The sequence below is a fragment of the Phalacrocorax carbo genome, chromosome 2 (genome assembly GCF_963921805.1).
Source record: "Phalacrocorax carbo chromosome 2, bPhaCar2.1, whole genome shotgun sequence".
Lineage (NCBI taxonomy): Eukaryota > Metazoa > Chordata > Aves > Suliformes > Phalacrocoracidae > Phalacrocorax > Phalacrocorax carbo.
Window position 1 is genome coordinate 852,227 of NC_087514.1, and position 18,399 is coordinate 870,625.

General features: G+C 66.7%; 1 protein-coding gene across 2 annotated transcripts in view; it reads left to right on the forward strand.

Moving 5' to 3' along the window:
- The window catches only part of LOC135311825 (casein kinase II subunit alpha-like), a 26,733-nt gene continuing 8,334 nt past the window's right edge, over window positions 1-18,399 (forward strand). The window contains exons 1-4 of one of the 2 annotated variants that reach the window (XM_064441941.1): window positions 1-164; window positions 12,137-12,272; window positions 14,387-14,498; window positions 16,527-16,628. In XM_064441941.1, the coding sequence (XP_064298011.1) occupies window positions 12,172-12,272; window positions 14,387-14,498; window positions 16,527-16,628 (315 nt within the window). In that variant the 5' untranslated portion in view covers window positions 1-164; window positions 12,137-12,171. The remainder of the gene's footprint in view (window positions 165-12,136; window positions 12,273-14,386; window positions 14,499-16,526; window positions 16,629-18,399) is intronic. The other variant, XM_064441942.1, reaches the window with a different exon arrangement.

Below are 18,399 nucleotides of genomic sequence, written 5' to 3' on the forward strand. Positions count from 1 at the left end.
GTCACCCCCGGCCGAGGGGAGGCAGCGCCCCGCCCCGCCCCGCCCGCTCCGCCGGGCCGCGCCGATCGGCCGGGCGGCCTCGGCACCCCGCACCGGCACCGGCGCCCCGCAGCGCCGCGGGCACCGCCGCCGCCAGCGGCCCCGCCAGCGGCCCGGCCCGGCCGGTGAGGGGGCGGCGCGGGGGGGAGCGGGAGGGAGGGAGCGGGGGAGCGGGGGTGGGGAGGGGGAGTGAAGGCCTGGGGGGAGGGGGCGGGGATGGGAAGGGGGAGGGGTTGAATTGGGGGAGGGGGTGGGAGTGGGAGTGGGTGGTTGTGAGTGGGTGTGGGAGTGGGAGTGGGAGTGGGTGTGTGAGTGTGAGTGGGTGTGTGAGTGTGAGTGGGTGTGTGAGTGTGAGTGGGTGTGAGTGTGAGTGTGAGTGGGTGTGTGAGTGTGAGTGGGTGTGAGTCTGAGTGGGTGTGAGTGTGAGTGTGAGTGGGTGTGAGTGTGAGTGTGAGTGGGTGTGTGAGTGTGAGTGGGTGTGAGTGTGAGTGTGAGTGGGTGTGTGAGTGTGAGTGGGTGTGTGAGTGTGAGTGGGTGTGAGTGTGAGTGGGTGTGAGTGTGAGTGTGAGTGGGTGTGAGTGTGAGTGTGAGTGGGTGTGTGAGTGAGAGTGGGTGTGAGTCTGAGTGGGTGTGAGTGGGTGTGAGTGTGAGTGGGTGTGAGTGTGAGTGGGTGTGAGTGTGAGTGGGTGTGAGCGTGAGTGGGTGTGTGAGTGGGTGTGAGTGGGTGTGAGTGGGTGTGAGTGTGAGTGTGAGTGGGTGTGAGTGTGAGTGGGTGTGAGTGGGAGTGTGAGTGGGTGTGTGAGTGTGAGTGGGTGTGAGTGTGAGTGGGTGTGAGTGGGTGTGAGTGTGAGTGTGAGTGGGTGTGAGTGTGAGTGGGTGTGGGTGGGTGTGAGTGGGTGTGTGAGTGTGAGTGGGTGTGGGTGGGTGTGAGTGGGTGTGAGTGTGAGTGGGTGTGAGTGGGTGTGGGTGGGTGTGAGTGGGTGTGGGTGGGTGTGAGTGTGGGGGTGTGAGTGTGGGGGGTGTGAGTGTGAGCAGGGGGTGTGAGGGTGCGTGTGGGGGGTGTGAGTGTGAGCAGGGGGTGTGAGGGTGCGTGTGGGGGGTGTGAGTGTGAGCAGGGGGTGTGAGGGTGCGTGTGGGGGGTGTGAGTGTGAGCAGGGGGTGTGAGGGTGCGTGTGGGGGGTGTGAGGGTGAGCAGGGGGTGTGAGGGTGCGTGTGGGGGTGTGAGTGTGAGCAGGGGGTGTGAGGGTGCGTGTGGGGGGTGTGAGGGTGAGCAGGGGGTGTGAGGGTGCGTGTGGGGGGTGTGAGGGTGAGCAGGGGGTGTGAGGGTGCGTGTGGGGGTGTGAGTGTGAGCAGGGGGTGTGAGGGTGCATGGGGGTGTCTGGGGGTGGGGGGCGTGAGGGCGACGGTACGTACGGGTGAGCGGGTGCGCTCGAGTGGGGGCGTGAGGGTGAGCGTGGCGGGGGTCGGGGTGTGCGGGGGTGGGGTGTGAGAGGGATGGGGTGCGAGGGTGCACGCGGGGGGGGTGGGGGGTGAGGGGGTGTGCGGGTGTTTGTGGGGTGTGTCGGGGAACACGAGGGGGTGGGGGTGCGAGCAGGGGTGTGAGGGGCGGGGCAGCGGGTTGGGGGGTATCAGGGGACGGGTGCATCAGCAGGACACCCACGGGTGGGACGCCGGGGGCCGTGGGAGCTGGGTGTCAGCGGGGCGGGGGGCTCGGAGGGGCACGGCGGTGTGGGGAGGGGGCTTCGCGGCCGGGGACAACCCGTGGGCAGCGCTCCGAGGGGTTCCCTGTGCCCCACCTTTGGGGGGGTTCGGGGGGTACCCAGCCACCTGCAAGGGCTGCTGCAGAGGGGGGTCCCGCCCCGGTGCCGGGGGTCCTGCCGGTGAGGGGCTCACACGGGTGAGGTGTGGGGCAGCGAGGCGCCCCACGGCGGGCGGGATGTGGGGCAGGGGTCGGCCCGGGCGCTGCCCCCGGCCTCTGCGGACGACGCGGTGATGCGCCAGGGTACAGCGGGGGGCTGCGAGGAGGGACGGGCGACTGGTGGTGCTGCCTGTACCGCCCGTGCTGCCTGTACCTGCTTGTGCTGCCTGTACCGCCTGTGCTGCCTGTACCTGCTTGTGCTGCCTGTACCTGCTTGTGCTGCCTGTACCGCCCGTGCTGCCTGTACCTGCTTGTGCTGCCTGTACCTGCTTGTGCTGCCTGTACCGCCCGTGCTGCCTGTACCCCCGTGCTGCCTGTACCGCCTGTGCTGCCTGTACCTGCCTGTGCTGCCTGTACTGCCTGTGCTGCCTGTACCTGCCTGTAGTGCCTGTACCCCCGTGCTGCCTGTACCTGCCTGTGCTGCCTGTACCTGCTTGTGCTGCCTGTACCTGCTTGTGCTGCCTGTACCTGCCCGTGCTGCCTGTACCGCCCGTGCTGCCTGTACCCGCCCGTGCTGCCTGTACCGCCTGTGCTGCCTGTACCTGCTTGTGCTGCCTGTACCCCCGTGCTGCCTGTGCTGCCTGTACCTGCCTGTGCTGCCTGTACTGCCTGTGCTGCCTGTACCTGCCTGTAGTTCCTGTACCCCCGTGCTGCCTGTACCCGCCCGTACTGCCCGTGCTGCCTGTGCTGCCTGTAGTGCCTGTACCGCCCGTGCTGCCTGTACCGCCCGTGCTGCCTGTACCTGCTTGTGCTGCCTGTACCTGCTTGTGCTGCCTGTACCCCCCGTGCTGCCTGTACCTGCCTGTACTGCCTGTACCGCCCGTGCTGCCTGTACCGCCTGTGCTGCCTGTACCTGCTTGTGCTGCCTGTACCCCCCGTGCTGCCTGTACCTGCTTGTGCTGCCTGTACCCCCGTGCTGCCTGTACCTGCCTGTACCACCTGTACCGCCCGCAGCCCCTCGCGCCGAGCTGCCGCGCCGTCGGGCGCCGTACGGCACAGGGGCACAGCCGCTGCCAGAAGGGCTGGGGCGAGCGAGCGCGGTACGGCCCGGCAGGGACCGGTGCCTCATTATAACGACTTTGACCAGATTCTGGTGTTTTTACTTTAAAAATCCCGTTCCCCGCCCCGAGGCGGGGGTGGGCGCAGCGCCGCGCTGTCGGGGAGCGCTCGGGCCCTTCCCGGCGCGGTCGGTCGCCGACCCGGTAGCGAAAGGCAGCCGTTTGAGCGCGGTTACGTGGGGGAGCCGGGTTTTTACTGTAGTTTTTTTTCTTGAACTACTTAACCCGCCTTTTCTCGAGGCGCGTCCGGGTCCGGTCCCCACCCCCGGAGCTCCTTAACGTCGAGGCCCCGTCCTTGCCGTCGCGGTGAATTCTCTGGCCGGCACCTGCCGGACCGGCACCCCACACCCTTTTGTCGGTACTGGTGATGAATTTTTTAGAGCGTTTCCCATAAAACGCCAGTCTCGGCTCATGGTAAGCTCCGAAACCGGCTGCCGCCCCCCAGGGAGGGCTCCCCGTGCCGAGGACTGTCACGGGGTGGGGGAACGTGAGGGAGACCGCGGCAGCCCCGGCGCGGTGTTTTTCAGCCACCTTGAAACTCGCTGCGCGATGCAAAGACATCTAAATTTAGGATATCGACTCTTTGCTGCTTCCCCTCCTCCCGCAAGGCCGGCGCCAACCGAGCCCGCTCTCGCGCCGAGCCCCTCTCCCGGCGGCACCGGGGAGAGGCATCGATCCCACGCCGGCTCCTGCCCGCCGGGGCCGGGCTGCTGAGCCTCCCGCCGCTCCCTGCGGAGGGATCGTGCCTGGGAGCCGGCATCGGGAGAAAACTGGGAACGGTTTCCTCACGGCAAGGGCTGCCAAGCGCCGGCACAGGCTGCCCAGGGCGGCGGTGGAGCCCCCATCCCTGGGGGTATTGCGAAGCCGTGCGGACGCGGCGCTGAGGGACGCGGTTTACTGCCGGGCTTGGCAGGGCTGGGTTAGCGGTGGGGCTCGAGGACCTGACGGGTCTCTTCCAAGCCCAGTGATTCCGCGATCCTGCGGGAGACAGGGCCCCCCATGGTGACTATATCTGTGTTCGGCGTCAGCCGAGCCCGCCCCGGCGGCGCAGACGGGCCGTTCCACCCTCAGCCCCTGCCCTTCCAGCCTTTCGCTGCCGCGGCTCCGGATGCAACGAAGCCACCGCCGCGATTGAAGCGATAAGTTCATTCCTGAGCGCCCGCCTCGAGCGGCGGCTCCGGCCGGAGGATGGCGAAGGGCACGCAGGGACGCCGGGGCCCTCTCGCCCCGCGCCGGCGCTGGGAGTCCGGGGTGGAAACCTGAGCGCGCTGCGGTCGGGCAGCTCGGCCGGGGGCTCTCGCTGCGGCAGGTGCTAACGGGCAAACCGCTCCTGGACCCGCATCCCGATCCAGGCTGATCCCAGACCCCCATCCCGACCCAGCCAAACCGCTCCTGGACCCGCATCCCGATCCAGGCTGATCCCAGACCCGCATCCCGACCCAGCCAAACCGCTCCTGGACCCGCATCCCGACCCAGCCAAACCGCTCCTGGACCCGCATCCCGATCCAGGCTGATCCCAGACCCGCATCCCGACCCAGCCAAACCGCTCCTGGACCCGCATCCCGATCCAGGCTGATCCCAGACCCGCATCCTAACCCAGCCAAACCGCTCCTGGACCCGCATCCTGATCCAGGCTGATCCCAGACCCGCATCCCGACCCAGCCAAACCGCTCCTGGACCCGCATCCCGATCCAGGCTGATCCCAGACCCGCATCCCAACCCAGCCAAACCGCTCCTGGACCCGCATCCTGATCCAGGCTGATCCCAGACCCGCATACCGACCCAGCCAAACCGCTCCTGGACCCGCATCCCGACCCAGGCTGATCCCAGACCCGCATCCCGACCCAGCCAAACCGCTCCTGGACCCACATCCTGACCCAGGCTGATCCCAGACCTGCATCCCGACCCAGCCAAACCGCTCCTGGACCCGCATCCCGACTCAGCCAAACCGCTCCTGGACCCGCATCCCGACCCAGCCAAACCGCTCCTGGACCCGCATCCTGACCCAGGCTGATCCCAGACCCGCATCCCGACCCAGCCAAACCGCTCCTGGACCCACATCCTGACCCAGGCTGATCCCAGACCCGCATCCCGACCCAGCCAAACCGCTCCTGGACCCGCATCCCGATCCAGGCTGATCCCAGACCCGCATCCCGACCCAGCCAAACCGCTCCTGGACCCACATCCTGACCCAGGCTGATCCCAGACCCGCATCCCGACCCAGCCAAACCGCTCCTGGACCCGCATCCCGATCCAGGCTGATCCCAGACCCGCATCCCGACCCAGCCAAACCGCTCCTGGACCCGCATCCTGACCCAGGCTGATCCCAGACCCGCATCCTGACCCAGCCAAACCGCTCCTGGACCCGCATCCTGACCCAGGCTGATCCCAGACCCGCATCCCGACCCAGCCAAACCGCTCCTGGACCCGCATCCCGATCCAGGCTGATCCCAGACCCGCATCCCAACCCAGCCAAACCGCTCCTGGACCCGCATCCCGACCCAGGCTGATCCCAGACCCGCATCCCAAGTGAGCTCTTGTCGGCTGCTGAGCGTCAGGAAACGAGGGCTTTCGGTCTGCAGGAGGACTTACCGCACCCCAGAGCCGCCGCTTAGCGGAGGAGAGGCTCGGGCAGAATTTTTAAGAGAAGCTGTGGCCATTTTACCGGGTTTCAGTGTCTCGAGCCGCGGGCGCCGCCCCTGGACGCGGGAGGCGCGGGGCGCTTCGCGTGCCCTCGCCGTGGGCGCGTCCGGGCCCCGCAGCGGGTGGGAACGGAAGGGCAATCCCTTCCTATCCCCGCGGGCTGGGCCTGATCCGGATCCTTAACTCTTGTGTCAGCTCGGGCGTAAACCGGGGAGGCTCCGTCGCTCCTGCTCCGTACCGTGGCCCAACCTTCCCGGCGGCGAGCGGCCGGCCTCGGGGCGGCCGCCCCCATCACTGCCCAGTGCCGATTGTCAGCAGGGGCCGTGGCATCTGGAAGCATCCACAGCCCAGGGGTCTCCTCTGGGAGTTCCCCGGCTGTGTCCCGGGCTCTCCGTGAGGCTCCCCGGGGTCTGCGGGGGGTGGCCGTCCTGCCGAAGCCCCGTGGGCGAGCTGGGAGCTCCGGTGGCCAGCAGGAGGCAAGACCAGAGCGGTGCTGACCTTGGGAGAGAGGCAGGTGGCCTTCCTCTTCCTCTTCTCGCTGTGCCGGCCACCCTTCGGCTGCGACCAGCACCGTTGTGCCCCACGATCGGGGTATTCGAGGAGCCGTGGCCAAGCTGACCTTCCCGCCTCTGCTCTCTCCGCACCCCCCCGGCTCGCCGCGTTCCCAAATCGGGGTTTTCGTGGTTTCTCCCTCGCGCAGAGCATGGAAGGCGCTGCCGAGGACATCCCTGACCTGTCGAGGGCTTGGGGGAGGGTGTGAAGTTGGTCCCTTTGCCTCTGTGCTTATTAAAATCCCACCGGAGAGCGGCTCGGGGCAGCCGCTCGGCTTCGTGGGGGCACCTCGGCCGGTGGCACCCGCCAGGCCCCTCCTGCGCCTTCTTAAGTCGGGTAAATGCACGTGTACAGGGGCATTTTTGTTTCGCCTGCAAGTCCTTGGGGCGTTTCCAGCCCTCTCGCCTCCGTCGCCGTGGCCCGTGGGTTTCACCGTGTATCTGAATGCGATGGTGAAGGACGACGGTTCGGCCCGGGTGGAGCATGCGGGGTCCCTTGGAGGGATGGGGAGTAGGAGCACGCTTTGGTCAGCAGCCAGCCGAGCATGAGCCAGCAGTGCCCGGGTGGCCAAGGAGGCCACCAGCCCCCGGGCTTGTGTCAGCACTGGTGTGGCCAGCAGGAGCCGGGCAGGGATGGGGCCCCTGTGCTCGGCCCTGGGGAGGCCCCACCTCGAATGCTGGGCTCAGGTTTGTGCCCCTCGGGACAAGAAGGGCCTTGAGGGGCTGGAGCGTGTCCAGAGAAGGGCAGCGGGGCTGGGGCAGGGTCTGGAGCACAAGTGTGCTGGGGGGCGGCTGAGGGGGCTGGGGTGGTTTAGCCTGGAGCAGAGGGGGCTGAGGGGAGCCCTTCTCGCTCTCTGCAGCTGCCTGAGAGGGGCTGGAGTGAGGGGGGGGTCGGTCTCTGCTCCCAGTAACAAGCGATAAGACAAGTGGAAACGGCCTGAAGCTGCACCAGGGGAGGTTTAGGTTGGATATTGGGCACAGTTTCCTCGTGGCAAGGGCTGCCAAGCGCCGGCACAGGCTGCCCAGGGCGGCGGTGGAGCCCCCATCCCTGGGGGTATTGCGAAGCCGTGCGGACGCGGCGCTGAGGGACGCGGTTTAGTGCCGGGCTTGGCAGGGCTGGGTTAGCGGTGGGGCTCGAGGACCTGACGGCTCTTTTCCGACCTAAATGCCTCTCAGGTTCTCCAGCCACCATGTATGCCTTCCCTTCAGAGCAGCCCCAGGACTGCAGAAGTTATGGGCACAGGAGTATTTTGGCGCTGCAGCTTGCCTCCTGCCACGCAGTTCGACGTCGCCTGCCTTGAGCTGTGCCTCTGTTCAAGGCTAGGCCTAACGGTGAGCCTTGCTGGGCCCAGCCTAGCCCGCCTTTGCCGTGGCCATGTGCCTTAGCTGGTGGCGAGATCCAGCCACGGCCCTTTTTGGAAGCACCTGCAGATGCAGCCGCCTCCCGAGGGAGTTCCCTGTCTGTGGGGATGGTCTCCTCCCTCAGCTGCCCCCTTCGTTTTAGGGAGAGCCCGGGAGGGTCCCGGAGCCGCGGTGCTCGGGTCCAGCCTTTTCCTGATCGTTCACAGTGAGGTGGGTGAGAACCAGCTCAACAGCAGAGCTCAGAGGGTCGTGATCAATGGGGCAGAGCCTGGCTGGAGGCCTGTCACTGGTGGTGTTCCCCAGGGGTCTGTGCTGGGGCCAGCCTTGTTCAACACATCCATCAGTGACCTGGCGAAGGGGCAGAGCGACCCCTCAGCAAGTTCACTGGCGATACTGAGCTGGGAGGGGCGGCTGGCACGAGAGCTGGCCAGGCCGGAGAGCTGGGCCCAGGGGAGCCTCGGGGAATTCACCCAGAGCCAGTGCGGGGTCCTGCCCCTGGGGAGGAACAGCCCCCCGCACCAGCACAGGCTGGGGGGGACCTGCTGGAGAGCGGCTCTGCTGAGAGGCCCTGGGGGTGCTGGGGGGCAGCGAGGTGACCCTGAGCCAGCACCGGGCCCTTGGGGCCAAGGGGGCCAGCGGTGCCCTGGGGGGCATGGAAAGGAGCGTGGCCAGCAGGGCGAGGGAGGTTCTCCTCCCCCTCTGCTCTGCCCCAGTGAGGCCACATCTGGGGGGCTGCGGCCAGTTCTGGGCCCCCCACTGCAAGAAGGGCAGGGAGCTGCTGGAGCAAGGCCAGCGCAGAGCTGCCAAGGGGATCAGGGGCTGGAGCATCTCCCTGGTGAGGAAAGGCTGAGAGACCTGGGCTTGTTCAGCCTGGAGAAGGGAAGGCTGAGGGGGGATCTCATCAGTGCCTATAAATATCTGAAGGGCGGGTGTCAGGGGGATGGGGCCGGGCTCTTTTCAGCGGTGCCCAACGCCAGGCCAAGGGGCCACGGGCACAAGCTGGAACTCGGGAAGTTCCCCCTGAACATGAGGACAAACCCCTTCCCTGTGCGGGTGCCCGAGCAGGGGCACAGGCTGCCCAGAGAGGCTGTGGGGTCCCTTCCCTGGAGACATTCACCCCCCGCCTGGACGCGGCCCTGTGCCCCTGCTCTGGGGGTGCCTGCTCACGCAGGGGGTGGGACGGGGTGAGCTCCAGGGGTCCCTCCCAGCCCCTACCAGTCTGGGACTCTGTGACTCTCCCCTCTGCCAGCAGCTTCCCGTCGAGCCGAGCCAGGCTTTTAGGTTGGACATGGAGCTGTTAATGAGCCTCTTCCATCCCGGCTGTCGTTTCCAGGCTGCTTTTGACCTCCTGCTTCCGACGGCGGCCGCTTCCCTCGTGAATTCAGTGCAGCGAGTTGCTCCGGTTTGTTACCCGGAGCTGGAAACACGGATGTCAAGCTCTGCTCTCCGTGTCCGCGTGCTGGGCTTGCCTTTGCCGCTGCCCTCGCCAGCGTCCGCTTGGCTGCGGGTTCGTGTGGTGCCGCGACGGCTGGGGCTTCTCCCCGAGCGGCCCAGTCCCGGCCGGGGAGAGCGTGTGTCCGCCCAGACAGCGGAGGTGTGGGGAGGCGAAACAGCCCAGAAAAGAGGTGTGGGGAGGAGAGCTCGGGGAGGGTTTGAGGGCAGCGCTCTCGGCCCGGGCAGTGCCGGTTCCCCGACGCGCCGGCTGGACGCTGTGGGACGGGGCACGCGACGTTTCCCACCGGGAGAGCGAGGTCGGAGCCTGTCCCCAGGCTTCGCCCCGGCATCCCCCCGGCTTCGTGCTGACGGCTCCTCGTGCCCGAAGGTCAGCCGATGGCCAGGGCAGGCTCGGGGGGGCCGGGCTGGAGGCAGAGCTTCCCCCCGAGCCGTGTCCCTTGAAGCAGCGGCGGGGGGGACACACGCGGGGACCCTCAGCCCCCGTTTCCTAAGGGATTCAGAGGGGTGGTGGCGAGCGGGGGGACCTCAACAGATTCCTCCTTGCGGAGGGGAGCCGGGAGCGAGCGCTGTGCTGGGGGGGCGTGGGGAGCCGGCGCTTTTGGGTTAAAAGCGGGAAGCCGGAGAAGCCCCCGCCCACGCTCGGCGTCTCCGAGAGCCAGGACGCACAGAGCTGAAGGCTGCCCGTGCACACACCGCTTCGTTAAAGCCCTTGGAGGGGAAGAAGCTCTGAAATGAGCACAGAACAGAGAGGTTGGCTTTTTTTTCACACACCCCCCCCCCCCCCCCCGAGCTTTTCAGGGTAAAAATATTTGAGAAGTGGGACGGGATGACGGGATTCCTGGCGCGCTTCGCCAGCCTCACGTGTGAAAGCGCCCGCGGACGTGCCGCAGGGAGCGAGCCCGCTTCGGCCGGAGGGGAGATGGACGGCGCCGGCGACGCTGGGGTGGGTCGGAGCAGGGACGCGCTCCCCGGGGAGCCTCCTCCGGCCCCGGGACGGTGGGATCGAGGCTCGTTAGGTGCTGCTGCGATCGCTCCCCGCGCGTCCGGGTTGGGTTCCCCCCGCATGGAGTCCCGCCAAGCCCGCCATGGTGCCACCGTGCCCTCGGCCGCCGCTTCCTACCCCAAGGAAGGTCCCTGATATCTTTTCCCTCTCCCTCGAATGTCTCCGCGGTCGTTCTCTTCTCCCCATCGGCACATTTTCTCCCCGACCCGCAGTAAAGGCGGATAAACGGGAACGCCGCGGCCTCGGCTTGTCCTCCCGCCCGGCCCGCTGTGCTCCCGGTTGGTTCGGAGCGCGTGCCCTCCCTGCCGCGCCTTTCCCGGGACGTGGGCTGCCCGCGGGCAGCTCCCGCGGCGGCAGAACCGCGGGATGGCCTTTCTACCCCCTCCTTTTCGGCTCTGCTGCCAGCACCTGCGCACACACCGGCTCCCTGAGGCCTTGCAGGTGGGACTTGGTGGGATTTTATTTTTTTTTAACCATTTTCACTTTCTGAGTCTTTTTTTTCCCCCCCCTTTTTCCCTATCCCCAAACCCCCGCTGGGGGCCGCAGGGTCCTGGCTGCCCTTCACCTGGCAGAAAACTCCTTCCCCCCGACCAGTTAACAAGCTCCGCTCACTCCCCTCGGGTCGGCAGCATCCCCCGCCGCAGCGGCCGGATCCCGGTGTCCCAGCCCCAGCTCTGCTCCGTACCATCTGCCTTCCGAGAGGCTTATTGACCCTTGCGCAGAGGTACTAAAAATGCAGAAGGGCAGCGCAAACGCTGGCGGCTCCTTGCCGGCCGGCGCTCGTATTGATTTATAGACCCGCCGACCGTGCCGCGGCGCGGCCCGCGGGTCGTTGTGCCTCGGCAGGAGCAGAGCCCAGGCTGCTGCCTCAGAATCTGTTCTGTTTTGGGGTAAAAGACCACCTTTTAAGCCTAGTTCCCAGCCGCCGTGGGAGGGCGGGGGGACAGCAAGAGCAGCCCTCCGGAGCCCACGGTGCCGGCTCAGCGCCGCGTCTTGCCCTCTCTTGGCCGGGAGCCGGGGTTTTGGCACCTGCCCGTGTTTCCCGGCCCAGGTCGTTCGGCCGAAACGCGGCTGCCGTGCGGTTGCGCCTGGAGGGCTCTGGCTTGTACCGGAGGGCGTGCGCTCTCGGCCGGGGCCGGTGGGCTCCTGGATTGCCCCCGGTGTAGCGTGTCGGGCTCTCGCTGCCGGGGCCCTGTGACTCGCGTCGTCCCCGGTCGTCGGGAGGGGGAAGAATTCTGTGCCCCCGTGTCCTTGGGGAGGTGACGGGGTTTGGCACGGAGCTCCCCGGCCTCTGCCAGGGCCGGCTCTGACCTCTGCTCGTGCTGGGCGCCGAGAGCGGCCTCCGTCCCCGCCGGCTGCGCGAGGAGAGGGCCGGGCCGGCGGGGGGAAGGAGCCGAGCCGCCGCCGCCGCCGCTGTGCGGGGACGGGGTGAACGCGGGGACGTTCCCGCGAGGGGATCCATAGCCAGGCTGCCCATCGTCTGCGGAGGATCGCTCGAGCCCTGCTCGACCCCCACACCGCCGTGGGCTGCTCCTCTGGGGAGGCGGGCGCTGCGTTCGGGGTCTGCCAGCCTTCCCGGCGGGCAGAGCTCCCCTCCCCATCCCGACGGAGCTGCTTTGCCACGCGTGTGTGTCTCTGCGTGTCCCCCCCGCCCGGCTCCGAGGAGTTTGGCCCCGTCTTGGCGCTGCCAACTTCTGCTGGCGTCTCTCGTTTTACCGATTCTCCTCCCGCGGGGGAAGCTGGCGTGCGCCCCGGCTAGCCGAACGGGCTCCGAACAGCTGCAGGGCTCTCGGGAGCTGGAGAGCAGAGGGAGGTTTCTGCCCTTGGCTTCGGTGGCCTCCAGGACGGGCAGAGCGCTTCTGGGGGGGCGGCAAGAGGACTGGGCTGGGAGAGGGGCGTGAAGGAGAACAGCCCAACCGCCGGCTCCGCGGACCCCCGGAGCGGCATTCCCGGCAGAGACGCGCGGCGCTGAGCCGTGCCGGTGAGCCCTGGCGTTCCGCAGCCCCCGCGTCCGCTCGGCAGCCCCGCCACGCGCCCCCTCTTCCCCCTGTTTCTCTCACAAGTGTGCCTTGGTCTCATCCCAACTCATGTGTGTTTGTATTTTTAGGGTGATTGAGGTACTGCGCCTCTGGCCGTGGAAGCATGTCGGGGCCAGTGCCGAGTCGGGCCAGGGTCTATGCAGACGTGAACACTCAGAGACCCCGCGAGTACTGGGACTACGAGTCGCACGTCGTGGAATGGGGGTACGCCTGGGAGATAGGAGGGGGACCTACGCCAGGGCCCGCGCGCGCGCGCCGCCGCCGGCTCTCCTCCGAAGGGCGGGAGGGCAGGTCGCTGAGCCTCCGTCGCCAGCCGCGGCGCGAGGCGGGGCGGGGAGCGGCGTTTCGCTTTTCGGCGTTGCCCGTCCCGGGGGGGACCGCGCTGCCTGGGGCGGGAAGCGGGGCCCCGACTTCCCGGGAAGGCCTGGCCTCGAGCCCGCGGCTCCGCGGCGGCTTTGCAAGCGGAGCCGCTTGTATTGAAGCGTCTAAACCAGACCCGGGTGCCTGGCTTTAAGCATAGAAGTGAGTTTAATTAAGGCAGCGCCTTGAGGGCTTGGTTTTATGGAGGGAAGGATGGCTACGGCAGGAACCGCGGCCCCCGCGCTGCTCTCCCCGGGGCGCTGATGGGAAGAACAGCGACGGTGGGAAGCTTGGGAACGGTCCTGGAGCGACGAGGCGCTTGAAAGGACGGCGGTGAAAGTCTCGTGACTGTATTTTTTCGTTTTTTGGAGTATCCCCGAGGACCTGAGTCTCTGAGAACTCGAAACGAAGACGACCGATCGATTGCCCAGCTGGCAAAGGGGCCAGCTCTGGCTTCCCAGGTATTAGCGTAGCGCTCGGCAGCAAGAAACGCTGCCCTGCTCGGGAGCAGCTCCCTTCCTGAGCCGTGCGCCCAGCGCTCCGGGCTCAAGGAGCGCTGCCCGCCAGGGCCAGAGGCCGCTCTTTGTTCGGGAGTTGTGGTAAAAATCTGTAAAATAAGCGTTTTATCGGCGGCCGCGGCGCCCGGGCCCCGAGGAGGCTGTTCCCGTGCTGCGGCGGCCGGGTGAGGAGCCCTTCCCGGTGCGCTCCCTCTCCGCTGCCCAAGCCCCGGCTAGCCGAACGCGCGCCGGTCGCTGGTACCGGTGACCTAGAAATGAAAAGCTTTTTATCCGCTTCCAAACCCCCCGCGCCCGGCAGAGCCCCGGGGAGCCTTCGGTCTCTCCGGGATGGCAATTCCACGTCTTCTGCGAGCATCCTGGGGGTTTCAGTCACCCAAAGAATCCTTGCCGTTGACGTTTTCCCCACCGCCGACCCCGAGCCTTCCCCGTCGGGTTCGTAGCGAAGCCGCATTCGCCCTCCCCGTCTGCGAGGCGGGGATCGCCGCGCTCCCCCCGTTCGCGTTGGCCGAGCGGAACCGCGGGGCCCGGAGCGCGGCCGCCTGGCGCGGCCGGGTCGTGCTGCCCGGCTGAACTCTCCTCCTTTTCCTCAGGTGCTGACACGTCACCTCCCGTATTGTCTCTGCTAATTAGCAATTTGTGAAGTCAAGCTTTCCAGCCTGTAATTCCCTTTCTCCCCTCAACTTGTTTGTCCTTATCAAATCCCCGGGGGCCCTGTGCCCTCCCTCCTCGGCGCAGCGCAAGTAATTGCCGAACCTTCTGCCGTTTCCTTCGGTCCCCTCAGGTGACTTTGGTTAGACCTGAGCGGATTTAAATACGTGGAGGTTTCATGGGTGAGAGCTGCTCCTGTTGTCCTCTGATTTCCTGGGCGGAACGTTGATTTTTCACAAAGCCTGGGGCGCGCGAGCGCCTCGGCACCGCAGGGTGAAGTTACGAGGGGTCCTAGGGGAGTTTTCACGGCAGGCGTTTTGTCGGTCTCTGCCGTCAGCCGACGGCCGGTGGGCTCTGGAGCTTCAGGTGGGCTAGTCCTCGCAGCCCGCCGCCTCCTCTCCCTCTCTGAGAAGAGGGCAAGGCGGACGGGCATCGTCTCCGCGCGACCCGCAGCGGAGCCGGCGCTGGCAGGCGGCAGAGGCGTGCTCGGCGTGCCGGGAGGGTTTGCCGGCGGCGCTGCGGTGGGCGCGAGCTCCCCCGTAACGCCTGCGAGGTCCCGTGTCCGTCTCCACGTGGGAAGCGCGGCGCTTCGGCGCTGCTCTCCGGTCGTTCGCCCGTGTCCCTCCGCGGCGGTGGCTGCTTCCCTCCGGCCCTAGGCACCGTGGCGAGCGGCCGAGCTCTCCACTCGCCAGAGAGCGACCCCCCAGCTCTTGACCTTCCCTTGGGAGGAGCGTTGTCTCTCAAGCAAGCGGTGCCCAACCTCTTCACCTCTCGTTTCTCTTTCTCCAACAGCAACCAAGACGACTATCAGCTTGTGCGGAAACTCGGCCGCGGCAAATACAGCGAAGTCTTCGAAGCCATCAACATCACCAACAATGAGAAAGTGGTTGTGAAAATCCTCAAGGTAGGCGCGGCCGCTCACCTTTCCGTTCCGCTGCCGGCGCTTCGGCGGCTGCCCCTGCTTCGCCTCTTCCAGCCCGCTCCGTTCGAAGGGCCCCGTCGGTGTCGGGCTGACCTCACCTCCGGCTGCGGCAAACACCGGTCCCCGAGGCGAAACTGCCGGCTCGCTTGTCTCCTTCCCAAGCAGAGCCGAGGCTGGAGCAGGGAGGCCGAAGGGAAGGCCCGCGCCCGGCCTCGCGCCGATGTCCTGCGTGCGTCCCCGTTGCCCCCCCTCTCTGTCACCCGCCGGTGTTGCTGCTGCGAGGCTGCGGTGGGGGGTGCCCCCCTCCCGAGGGGCGGCTGCGGCGCCGCGGGACCGCGGATGCTTTAGGGAACGGGCTTTCGTTGGGCCTCTCTCGGGTCACAACCTCCCCTGTTCAGCGCAAGCTCTGAGCCGCGTTCATCAAATCCCCACGCTGGGCTCACGGAGCGCGGCTCCGGCACCGAGCGAGGACACGGGAGCCCGGGGATCCTTCCCGGGATGAAATCGTGTTCAGGTTTGGGCCCCTCGGGACAAGAAGGGCCTGGAGGGGCTGGAGCGTGTCCAGAGAAGGGCAGCGGGGCTGGGGCAGGGTCTGGAGCACAAGTGTGCTGGGGGCGGCTGGGGGAGCTGGGGGGGTTTAGCCTGGAGAAGGGGGGGCTGAGGGGAGCCCTTCTCGCTCTCTGCAGCTGCCTGAGAGGGGCTGGAGTGAGGGGGGGGCTGGTCTCTGCTCCCAAGTCACCAGTGACAGGACGAGAGGGAACGGCCTCAGGCTGCGTCAGGGGAGGTTTAGGTTGGGTATTGGGAACAATTCCTTCACCAAAGGGTTGTCAAGGCCTGGCACAGGCTGCCCAGAGAGGTGGGGGAGTCACCGTCCCTGGGGGGGTTCAAACACCGTGCAGACGTGGCTCTGGGGACATGGTTTAGGAGGCCTGGGGGGGTTGGGCTGGCGGCTGGACTTGATGATCCTCGAGGTCTTTTCCGACCTTAACAATTCCATGATCCTATGAGCAGAGCAGTGTCTTGCGACGGAAGGTCGTCGCGGCACGTGGTGTCTCGGCCCGTCAACGCCTGCCCTGGGGACGAGCGCCGGCGCAGCCGCGCGTCCCGGAGCTCGGGCAGGGCACGGAGGGGCTCCCCGGGGCTGACGGAGCCCTGGCAGACGGGCGGCGGCCGTGCCGCTTCTCCCGTTTCATCGCGCCTTGGGCTCGCGGGCCGTGTTTAGCCTCGCCAGCTGGCGGCCGCGAGCTCCTTCCTGCGGCGACGCCAAGCCACGTGCAATTGCCGCCCGTGGGATGCGCGGCGTTGTGGAGTACGGGGACGGGCTTGGGCGCGCCGCCTTCGCGGGAGGGGCGGTGAGGGTGGAAGGAGCGAGCGATTACGGAGCACGACAGAAATACACGTTAAGGACAGCCCGTGGCGGGTTGTGAGCGAGAACGTGAGGAACGTCCTTAATATATTTGCCCGGCGTCTCGCCCGGCCCGCGACGGAGGGGCAGAAAGGCGGCGCGTAAGGCAGGAAGGGCACCCCGTCTTCAGGGGCGTGAGAGGGAGGCTCGGCTCAGCTTCTCCGAGCACGTCCAGAGCGGCCGCTGCGCTCGTGGGGTGTTTCCGTGGGGCGGCTCGGGCCGGCGGCTGCTCGCGAGGCAGCGCCGCGGCGTTACGGCGGGGCTCGGCTGCTAGAGCTGCTTCGCTGGGTTGTGCTCTTGTGGGGGGGACTGTTGCCAAAGTTTCAGCCTAAGGGTTTAACCTGGGGCTTGAACAAACTAAGCCTGCTCTTTAAAACCCGTATTTTGTAGTCAGATAATCTCCCAGCAGTCTCCCGAACGCAGGAAAACCCCGTTCCTTTGGCAGCGGAGGGGTGGGAGGTGACAAGCTCGCGGGGGTGCCGTCCTCCGGGCTGGGCTCTGGGGACGCAGAGCCAGAGGACGCGCCAGCTCATCGCGGCTTCTCCCCCTGAGCGGCCGGAGAGCTCTGCCCGCCGCTAACTGGCCCTCCTTTTCTCTTTTCTCAGCCCGTGAAAAAAAAGAAGATCAAGCGTGAGATTAAGATCCTGGAGAACCTCCGCGGAGGCCCCAATATCATCAGCCTGCTGGACATAGTGAAAGACCCTGTGGTAAGGGAGGGGAAGGGGCAGCCCTGACCCCTGCGCGCGAGGGAGCCCTTCGGGGTCCTTCCCACCCCGTGAGCGGGGTCTCCCTGAGCTCGCACCGGCTCCCCGGCCCGCGTGGCGCCCGCCTGGCAGCCGAGATCGGCCCCGGGGGGTCTCCGCGCGCGCCCCCCGCTCGGGCGCTGCCGGGACCGTAGACGATAGAAGATGTTTCTGGCTGCTCCAGCAGCGGCAGGTGGGGGAGGGCTGCGCCTACGGCTGCCCTCGGTCCCCAAAAAGCAGCTGGGACAAGAGCAAGGGTCGCTTTCGGCCCGCCGGGTCGTTCGGTTTTCAATCGGCAGCGCCAGGCTGCTCTCTGCTTGCTGGGTGGCGGCTCCCTGCGCGCCGGCGGGGACTGGGAGGAGGCTGCGGTTGTGCCGCCGCCGAACCGGCGAGGCAGAGGGCGGCTTTCCTCCGCCTTCGTGCCTCGGTGCTGCGATCCCTCCCTGCTCCCGAAAACACATGGTGTTTTCTTTCGTGGTGCTGGCCCCTCTCCCGGGGGCGGCTTTTCCTTCTCTTATCCCTCCCCCCCCGTCCCTGCCGGTTTCTCATCCGGCCGGCGCGATCCGGGCAGGGTCGCCTCTTGAGGTGGGCTCTGCGCCCCGAGTCGGGCAGGGGGGTGCAGGCAGCGCTCGGCGGGACCCGCAGGGGCTCGGGGAAACCCGCGTTTGCCAGCGGAGGCGAGAGCGCTCCGTGCGCAGGCTGGTAAAAGCCGCGGCCTTTCCGTAGCGCGGCTGGATTTCTCCGGGGCCCGTGACCCTGCGCCGCCGGCCGGGCTGATTACAAAAAGCCGCATTAGGATGAATTAGCCGGGCGTATTTGAGCCGGTTTTAATCCTGCGACGGGCCGCGAAAGGCAGCTGTTTGTGGGGAGATAGCGGCGAGCGGGGGGCCCTGGGGACAGGCTCTCACCCCGCTGCTCCGCTCCCAGGCGGGGTCTGCGACTCCGGAGCCGTCTGAGGGGACAGGTCACGTCGCGGGGATGCAGGGGGGCCGCGCTCGGGAACCGGGGCGCCGGCTCTCGCGGCGGGCCGCTCTGGGGAGCGGAGGGACGGCGAGGCTGCTGGGGGCGGCTGGCTCTGCGCGGGTGCTCGGGGGTCCCGGGCTGGGCCCGGCGCCTGGCTGTGTTCGGGGCGGGGGGGTTCCTCCCTGCACACGGACCTTGGGATTCCTCCTGGAGTTGCAGCGTCCCGCTGCGAGGAGGGGGAGGACAAAGAGAAAGGGCCGGGTGGGGAGAGGCCTGCAGAAACGAGCCCTGCAAAAACAAGCCCTAAAAACAATGAGCACTACAAAAATGAGCCCTACAAAAAATATGAGCCCTAAAACCAATGAGCCCTACAAAAAAAAGCCCTAAAAAAAGGAGTCATGCAAAAAAATGAGCCCTGTAAAAAACAAGCCCTACAAAAAATGAGCCCTAAAAAAACGAGCCCTAAAAAAACGAACCCTAAAAAAATGAGCCCTAAAAAAAGAGCCCTAAAAAAATGATCCCTAAAAAAAATGAGCACTAAAAAAACGAGCCCTAAAAAAATGAGCCCTAAAAAAAGAGCCCTAAAAAAAGAGCCCTAAAAAAACGAACCCTAAAAAAATGAGCCCTAAAAAAACGAGCCCTAAAAGAACAAGCCCTAAAAAAAGAGCCCTTAAAAATGAACCCTAAAAAAATGAGCCCTAAAAAAACGAGCCAGAAAATGCAGCGTGAGACCTGCCGCTCCTCGGCTGCTGGCGGGGGGTGTCTGCGTGCC